This window comes from Grus americana, chromosome 17 (genome assembly GCF_028858705.1).
Source record: "Grus americana isolate bGruAme1 chromosome 17, bGruAme1.mat, whole genome shotgun sequence".
In the NCBI taxonomy this organism is placed as follows: domain Eukaryota; kingdom Metazoa; phylum Chordata; class Aves; order Gruiformes; family Gruidae; genus Grus; species Grus americana.
The window spans coordinates 9,031,496-9,040,976 of NC_072868.1; the positions used below are offsets into that span (position 1 = coordinate 9,031,496).

General features: G+C 43.9%; 1 protein-coding gene across 2 annotated transcripts; it reads right to left on the reverse strand.

Annotated features, from left to right (window-relative positions):
• Positions 1-106: 106 nt before the first annotated feature.
• Positions 107-8,944, reverse strand: MAPRE1 (microtubule associated protein RP/EB family member 1). 2 transcript variants are annotated; one of them, XM_054845531.1, is made up of 7 exons: positions 8,855-8,944; positions 7,908-8,031; positions 4,853-4,998; positions 3,510-3,714; positions 3,016-3,125; positions 2,190-2,342; positions 107-1,811 (listed from the first exon to the last, which is right to left on the reverse strand). In XM_054845531.1, exons 2-7 carry the CDS (start codon positions 8,026-8,028, stop codon positions 1,755-1,757), a joined length of 792 nt encoding a protein of 263 aa, XP_054701506.1. In that variant the 5' UTR covers positions 8,029-8,031; positions 8,855-8,944; the 3' UTR covers positions 107-1,754. The 2 variants fall into 2 exon arrangements, with proteins under 2 accessions (XP_054701506.1, XP_054701507.1); XM_054845532.1 differs by lacking the exon at positions 8,855-8,944 and adding an exon at positions 8,286-8,514.
• Between the last annotated feature and the right edge of the window lie 537 nt (positions 8,945-9,481).

Genomic DNA, 9,481 nt, shown 5'->3' on the forward strand with positions numbered 1-9,481 from the left:
GAAAGCTGATATTCCAGGTCCTGCAAGCTTCATCATGAAAACCATCACGAACTTTAGCTTTGCCTAATCATATCTGAAAGCATGAGAGACTCCAGTAGACATGACACTCTTGAAATACAGAACTTTATTTAGAAACTGCTCAAAATAGAAAAACCCTGTCAAGAAAAATCCAAGTCAAATATGGTTTCTCAGTAAAATGGAGTTTTAGGGCAACAAAAGTCTAAAAGGCCACAAGAGAAATAGCACCACTGCAATTTTAAACAATGGCTAGATACTTGCATTTTTGGCATTCACTGAATTTGGGTTTTTCTCTGAATTTCACAAAGATTCATGCACTACACAACAATTACCATAAAATGCTCTCCTACACACATTTTAGGACAAGCTACCACCAGAAACAAATGAATACAAGCACAACAGGACTGATCAATCTCAGTAGTGAAGGGGGATCAGAAGTCTTGCAGGATCTTGCCAAACACAACAGTAATGAGGGGTATGATAGCAAAAAAAGGACAGTTAAGGAAAGTACTTTAAATATTAATATTTAAGTTAGTCTCAGTACTGTATTTTCTGCAATAACATTAGCTCTGTTAGCCAGCATCTTTTAGTTTTTACCCCAGAAGACTACTGAACTGGCAAGTATTATTATTAGATATACCCTGGTTTGAAAGGTAAAAAAAAAAAGAAAAGAAAGAGACAGAAAAATCATCATCCTCATGTGCTCAATTCATTTTCATTCTAAGATAGTTGCACAGTGCAAGTCCTGTTACAACTATTGGATTTGATCAGCATTCCTTGGGATGGGAAAGAGAAAAGAACAAGTGAGATACCAAAGAGTATACCAACAAAAATAAAAAGGAACAGGACAAACAGAAACAAAAGCCAGGAAGGAAAATGACTTCTGAAGAACATTTTAGGCAGTAAGACTGGATGCCCTCTGCTTTTTTTTGTTGTTGTTTGGTTTTTGTTTTTCTTACAGAAAACACAGTACATTTTGGCAAAGTCATTAGCCACAATGTCATAGAAAAAGGCTTTAGCACTCTTCAAGGTAATTTATGTGTCTCAGCTGTTCATACTCCCTCTAATCTTGTGACAGGCAACGTTAAGGCCTATTTCATCGAGAACTAATCACTTAGTAAGCAGCTTTACATAGGAATGGCGTTTTGTTTTAATAGCCCCTTTTGAGCACTTGCTGACAAAGTGAGATTGCCATGCAAGGCCTCTCAGACAGCAGTGAATGGAGTTAAACAAGCGTCTACCCCAATATGAAGCACATAAAATCTCCTGTCACATTACTTCAATTTGGCATATGGAAGCGTATTTTAAATACTCTTAAGGCATTTTATTATAATTTCTGTGCTGCAATTTCACATTAACTCAATCTTTCTGTGAGTCAGAGTCTTTAATTTCTCTACTACACACCACCTTAGATACAAAAAGAGTCTTCCCACAAACCAGTGTTTTACCAGCAAACCATTCTGCAACAAGTTCCAAATATTCAGCCTCTTGCTCCCTAAATATACCACCTAGATGTGAATACTGCTCTGCTACAAAGTGAGAAAGAGCTCCTAACTCAAACCCACTGTAAAAAGTGAAACTTCCGCAAAGTGCACTTTAAGAAGAGGTACTTTTTTTGCTTATGAAAAGAAACCAGTGAGTCCTCTAAGAATAAAGTGGAGTATTTTACAGTTAAGCACATGATCTGGGGCAAAGAATTCTGATGTTGCTGCTCTGCTGGTACAGTATGTGGTCTGTTAATACTCTTCTTGTTCCTCCTGCGGTGCTCCTTCGTCAGGTATCACAAAGCCTTCCTGAAGGGGAAGAAAACAAGTGCTTTAATGAAAATCTGATGTCAAACCAGTTCCTAGCTACTCTGTATGCTCTTCCCCCCAGCCTTTTACTTAGGATAGATACCCTTAAGTCACCTTTTACAGTGTCAGGATAGGTTACGAGAAGAGTTATTTTCCTCATCTGATCTATTTGTTAGAAACTCTTCATGAAAGGCTAACCTTGTTTGCTGCCTGACTATAATTATGATTTCTGTTCCTTTATTACAGGAAAAAGCTAGGCCATAAACCTAAAGGAAAAAAAAACAAACTAGAAATAGAGGGAGCCCTGGAAAGCAAACCAGCTTCCAATTACAAGAGGAGGGAGGAACTATGCAATACAATTTATACCAGATTACTTACATCTGTGGCATAAAGAATTTCCACAATCCTCTGCAACACTGGATCATTCTCCCCTTCATTCTCCTGGCAGATCAATTCAATGTTTCTCAATTTGCCAAAGTAGAAGTCTCTCTCTTTCTCCAGATCTTCAACAGTAAGTTTCAATACATTGATCTGCCAAAGAGCGTCAATAATAATTTATCCACTGAAGAGAGAATTCAGTAGTATCGATTCAAAAGGCAGGAGCCCCAAAGTTCTCAGAAGGGCATTAACATGCAAAGCACTTAAGTAGTAATGAAGATGGGGGGAAGGGGGGACTGTGAGAGGAAGAAAAGGTCTATTTCTCAATTTGTAATATTATTGCCATAACAAACACCCAGCCCAACACATGCAATATGCTGGGAAATTCTAAAGGTTTATTACATGAAATAGGTAAAGCGCTAACTGCTTGCAGTTTTCTTTGCTAACACATTTTTTCAAGACAACTCTCACACTGATGGCAGTTTTAGTTGTACTACATTCAGTATTTCAGTGAAGTAGCAGCTGCTCATAGCTCAGTTGGAATGCTGTGATAGCTGCAACACAGCTGTGGAAATACTTAAAAACAATGCTATGTGTGATATGGCACATACTAGGTTTAAATGCCTAGATACTCATGTACCACTGAAGGGGTTTCGCTCCTATCAGGAGAGCAAGACCATTATAATGAAGGCTTCCGATTAAGTGATTTGAAATGAGCTTACTAGATCTGGATCTTTTTCTTCCATTTGTCTGACCAGTCATTTCATACTATTAAAAAAAAAAATCTGCACATAAATCTATAAAGAGGCAATTTTGGTCAACGCACCTGCTCAATCAATCCTGCTGATTCATCATCTCCTGCAGCCTTTTTGACCATTCCAGTACCAGCTTTCGGAGTTGCTGCGGTCCTCTGTGTAACAATGGGCCTCTGTGGGGCTGCAAGATTAATTCAGTGTTAGTTCCTCTCAGAATATCTTTCTTCCTCCTATAACGGTACTATCCCCCTTCCAAACGTGTTTAGGCATGTAAGAATTTGAAGATATGTTCCTTCCTTCTTCTTGACTCCATGCAACATGTCCTTTTTTTTTTTTTGGCATGTGTTGGCACCAATCCTTTGAATTTTCTCTTTTAGAGAAGATTGTTCTTTCTGTAGTTTCCAGATAACTGGATACTACAGGATGACTCAGTGTTTGAAGCTTAGCATCTCTGAAACAAGATGCAAAATACTGTAATTTCATAAACCGATTTTAAATCGCAACCCAGTCTTATTTTCCCCAGAGTTTTTATTGATCTAGATAATCTTTTAACTATTTTCTCTACCTGCACTGCTAGAACTGAGAGATTTCTTGGGTTTGTTCACAACTGGAGCAACAAGGTTTGGTGCTACTGTCTCTTGGCCTTGTCGAGCAGCAACAGGATCATACTCCTTCCCATCATAGTTTGCATCAAAAAATTTTTTGAACCATTGAACAAATTCAAAGTTGTCCTGAAATTTTCCTTTCACTAGTTTGTCCACAGGAATTATCTGGAGGGGAAAAAAAAAAGTCAAACTCATATTAAGGGTAAAGAACCTCTCCCTCCCTTTTTATATGAAGTTTTATCTTTGTTCAGTCTAGAGAAAATCATCCTTGAACATAACTGTCAAATAATAGGATTTTTGCTAATAATTGGAACTAAAAACAAATTGTGCTTTCATTGTGAGGGTCCAAATAATTTTAAATAATTCTGCAGCAAGGTTTCTGCTACACCAAGTTTCAACACAAAACTTCTTTCTGTAAATTTGAAGCTGGCTCATCCAGTGCTAGGTTTCACGAATCTGAACTGCTGACCAGTTTCATAGACTGCTAACGCATACAACAAGATCTAAACATCGACTTTTTAGTAGATTACAATTACAGTTTCTCTAGAATGAGGAGTGTAAGTGAAGATTATTAAAAAGATGCAGCAAATTGTGAAGTCTTGTCTGTAGGCCATGAGCTGAGAGTCCATGACCCAGCAGGAGCCATTATCATTACGTGACCATTCGGCATTTGGCTGCCCAAGCTGCTTTCCCCAAGCAGAAGGCCGGTTGTGTGCTGAAGCTGCTAGCCAACACAGACTGAGACACTGTCTTAAAGACAGGAAAAAGCTTTAACACAGAAGTGTTCTGCATCATACCAAACACGCTGTCAGCAATTATTACCTAGATAAAACACCCTTTCATAAGCATAACTCTAATTCAATCTGAAAAAGGTCTTTTTTGCAGATCTCATTTTCACTAGCTTAAAATTACATATGCTTGTAAAGAGGAATTTGAAATCCTTAGGACTACTATACCAGTAGGTTACAGGAACATATCTGGTACAAAGATGGTTCAAACAGGAAGTTCAAGTAAACCTTATCTCATAGAAATTTCAGTATTAGTCTGTGCTACATAAGTTGCGCAGAATTAAAGTGGAAAAATTCATCTCATCATTAAGAACTGGAAACCCAACCTTAGCAGGAGTAAAGCTGATATTGTCCTAAGTCAAGTGAGGACCCCAGTGCAAACCAAAACCAAGAGTTTTGAGATTTACAGACCAAAAGCAAACTCTGTTCCCAGATATTTTCAGCTCTAAATCTGAAAGTACGTTCCATCTACTTTGACATTAAGAGCACAGAGAACCAGTTACAACCCAGCTTACTTTGTCAACACCCATTCGTTTAAAACCTGCTTGTAGGACTTTGAAGTTTTGAATGTACTCATGTTCCAATTTTGCTTGAAACTTCACTTTCTTGAGCGCTACAGAACCTGGGAAAAGCATGTCCATAAACTGACAGTACGCGGCACCTGCCAAAAGAGAAAGAATACAAATCCTAGGATGAATCAAGTCCACTCACTAGCCTACGTAAGTTACTTTTTAGTCAGATCAGCAAACTGACCTGACTCATTCCTCAGCTACACAATCCCTTAAAGGCAACAAAAGCAAGAAAACAGGAACCTTCAGCGTCCCGTTTTGGTGCAGCATGGCCATAAATAAGCTCAAGCGAGCTACAGAACCAAACTTTTGGGTTCATGACTTGAACTCTTATGAAGAGCAATATTGCCTCCATAATTTCAAGAGAAAAAAAAAATCCAATGAGTAGTTTGACTTTCCTTTCTTCATGGGTATCAGTACAAACCTGAGATATTACATGTGTCCAACAGGCACATAAGCTACTCTTATCAACACTGGCAGAACTAAACTAGAAAAATAATTATTCTAAAAGTTGCATTTAATCACTATTAAAATAGTGATACATTTACTTGCTACAAACAGAACCTATATGCAATTCAAGGTGCCCTCAAAGGTAAGAGGCCAAATTAAGCTGCCTTAATCAAAGAACTGAAATGAGACGGCATTTCTTTCTATTAATTTCAAATCCTTCGTGTCCTTCAATTCAGCTCTTACTGTAATAAGAGCAAAAGAGGGATTCAGTTCAGCCACAGAGAGTACACAACCACCTCCAAAACAATTACCTTTTGCAGAATATACACACCCATTTAAAAGAAAAAAGATATTTTTAAACTATATCCTCACTCTGCAGTGATGATATGCAACTGTCTGCCACTGAAAACACAAATACAACATTGTGAGCATTATTCCCCCCACCAATATCAATGGAGAGTAATGGGAACCTTAACCTAAAACGAACAGCTACACAACAAGCTTTTGTGAGATAACTAGAGGCCAAGAAATAACACATTATGGTGTTGCCCTAAACTAGTCATAGAATCATAGAGTGGTTTGGGTTGGAAGGGGCCTTAAAGATCATCTAGTTCCAACCCCCCTGCTGCAGGCAGGGACACCCTCCACTAGACCACGTTGCTCAAAGCCTCATCCAACCTGGCCTTGAACACTTTGAGGGATGGGGCCTCCACAACCTCTCTGGGCAACCTGTTCCAGTGCCTCACCACTCTCACAGTAAAGAATTTCTTTCTAACATCTAATCTAAATCAACCCTCCTTCAGCTTATTCAGTCTATTCATCTCAGCCACAGGTAACAAAGTCTTATATTATTCACTTCCTGTCAAGATATTTTGCAGATCTTTGGGGCTCCCACTTTCACCTGCTACTAGAAGACTGCTGCTCGTCCACTGGCGCAAATAAAAAAAAAAAATCATGAAATCTTGCTGTTTGATCTCCAACTTGCTGAAAAGCTGCAATGCCCAACTCAAAAATAGATGACTTGCCAGAAATCAGCGTTTTGCTAACTATTGGTAGTCTGAGCAATACACATGATTTAAAAAAAAGGAGAGAGATTGCAACATAAGCCAAAGGTCATCTTTTGTGCATTTATGCAACCTCAAACTGTTGCTGTCACTACTGCCCTTGCCAAAGGTAGCAAAGCAAGCTTGGAAACTTCTGCTTTCACATGACTATGACAGACAGTGAAAGCCACTTCCATACCTGCAGAGGCATGAAGTATTTTTGCAGACACGGGAAAGGGACATTACTCAGCACATACCACATCAACAGGTCTCAGCCTTTTCCTGAAAACAGGTGAGCTGAAATTCTGCAGAGCAGGCATTAATTATCCTCACTTCTCGAGACAGAGCTCTCGCAGCATTCAAGACCACACCAATTTTAAGCAAAACTTCTCAGCTGTATAAATCAACGCTGCACACAACAGGTTAACCTGCCTATCTAAAAGCAGACAGTGTTTATCATTTCCCTTACTTCTGTGGTTGTAGATCTTTAGTTCCTTCATCCTTACAGTTTTTCTCCATCATCTGACTAGACAAAAGCCACTACAAATACCTGTCAGATGTCTATTTTAAGTCCCCTGCTTCTCTGTAATCTTTGTCAATGTTTCTTCCACAGACTCAGCTACAGGTTGCATTGACAGTCCCAAACTTATTTTAAATTTCTTCCTCTTTTTATTCCACTTCCAATTTCCACACCTCATTCTGTGAGCAACACTATCTCAAAGTGATTGTACAAGCTGCACTTCCACTTTTCACCAAGTCCCTTTCACCATCTTTTATGTAGGCTGCATTTTTAGCCTTGGGTTTTTTTCAACTTTTACTCCATAAACTATTATCTTTTATTTGCCTCTACAAGCCTCCTCCCACACACACACTCCTCCCTATGATGACACTTGACTCCATTTCTGTACCACAATCACTTCCCCTTTTCTGCCTACAACTCCATCCGAGATTCAGCTTTGCTAAAGTCAGCTCAAGCCAAAGCAAGCTGCAGTGACAGAACGACATGCTCCTTTACCATAAGGAGTTACAAAGTCCTGAAGGTGAAGCGTCACCAGTATGCCTTCCTCACGCTGCTCCTTCTGCCCATCAGCAATCTTTCGGGCACCTCCCAAATCTCCTAGTAGTTCTCTTCCATAAGAAGTCATATTTGTTTACACTTGTTACTACATTTGTAAGACTTACTCTATCCATCAAGACTAAATGCTTAATTCCTCATTGGAAAACACCCTCTCCGAAGACTTTTTTTCACATTAACCTCCATTCTTCTAGGCTGCAGTGAGGCAGAAGAATATGTCTTTTCATTATGCTTACATTATTAACAACAATTTCAATAAAACTCTAACCATAACCAGGTTACAACACTGACCATGAATCTGTTCATACCAGGAATTCGGCCAACAGCGTCACTACAGAGGGCCAGCACAGACGGTTCCCATGGTGCAGTCGTACCTCTACAGAACTAGGGTGCACATCAAATTTGGAACTTCCCTCACACTGAGCTGCCTTACCTGAGCATAGCTGTTCAATCTTTGTCAGCGTCAGCTGCAGAGACTCATTGATCCACGCAAGCATGTCATGTCGACTCAAGTTATCGCTAGTCACTGAAGTAGAATACACATTAACTGCCATTTTCTGAAAGACAGAACCAAAGGCATAAGTACCACAAGCGTTAATGCCGTTTTCATCACTTGCATTAAGACACGCTCGCTGGGCTGCAGTTGGAAGCGCTTCCCTTTGCGCCTTCACGACACAACAGCCGAGCGGAACGTGATGCACAGGAAACGCAAAGAAGCTGCTGCTAACAGCTAGGAGAGCTTTATTTCATCACAACTGGAAAGGACACGGATTCGTGCCTTTTGAAGAAAAATTAACACCAGGGCACTCACATGGAAACTCTGATGAAAGGAATCACAGCTGCGGCAAGTTATCCATCCCTCTCATCCACGCCAACCGAGCACGGCAGGAATACTTCCTGGTCGACCACGGTATCTCTCCAGGGAGAAATACCGAGCGGCCGGTCCCCGCCCAGCCCCGCCGGCACAAAGCGGAGCCGCCGCTCTCGCTGCCTGGCCGCAGAGCCCCGGTGCAGCTGCCGCCGGGCAGGGCCGGCCGCGCCGCACGCCCCCGCCGCGGGCGGGGCACGGCCCGGCCCGCACCCCCCTCCCCCGCCGCCGCCGCGCCTTCCTCCCACCGCCACAGCGGGCGCTCCGCTCCGTTCCACCGCCGCCTCCCGCCGCGGGGCTCCGCGGCATCCTGCACCCGCGGAGGGGCGCGCCCGGGGCAGGCGCGGCCCGGCCCTGCAGGCCTCACGCCGGTCTCCTCACAGCCCGCCGGGCACCAGCCCGCCCCGCCCCGCCCGGCCCGGCCGCTCCCCGAGCCCGGGCCCGCCTCCCCGCCCGCCCGCCTGCCGCCGGCGCCCCCGCCGCCGCCTCAACGCCGCGGCCCGGCCCGTTACCTGCCCCGCTCTCGCCCTGTCTCCTCCGCGTTCAAACCGGCCCCGCCCGCCCTGCCCGGGACCACGTCACTCGCACGCTACGCGCTCGCGTCACTCGTACGTCACGACGGCTGTAGCGAGCGCCGCTCGTCGGTGCGGGACTGAGCGAGCCGCGCAGGGAGAGGGGCATGCGGTTGCTAGGGGGCGGAGAAACCCACCGCGTTGCTATGGCGCGGCTCCGCCCACCCCGCCCGCGGGCTCACCTGCGATTGGCAGTGCCGCTAGCCCCGCCCACATCCGTGCGATCCCGCGTGCCGGCGGGGTTTCTGCCGGCTCCGGCCCGAGGACCCGCGGCGGGGCCGCTGCAGGCAGCACCGGGCCCGACCCCGACCCCGACCCCGACCCCGGCCCCGGCCCCGGCCCCGGCCCCGGCCCCGGCCCCGGCCCCGGCCCGGCCGCTCTGCCGCTGTGCGGGGCCTCCCACCTCCAGGGGCAGCGGGGCAGGGGCCAGCCTGTGAAAACCTGCAAAACTCCTCCCTCTGGAAAGCCCCTTTTTTCACACCCTGAATTTATCAAATAAGGACTGTCCGCTCATACAGAAATACTGATTTTTAATTAGACACCGATAAATGGTAAACTGTTGACATG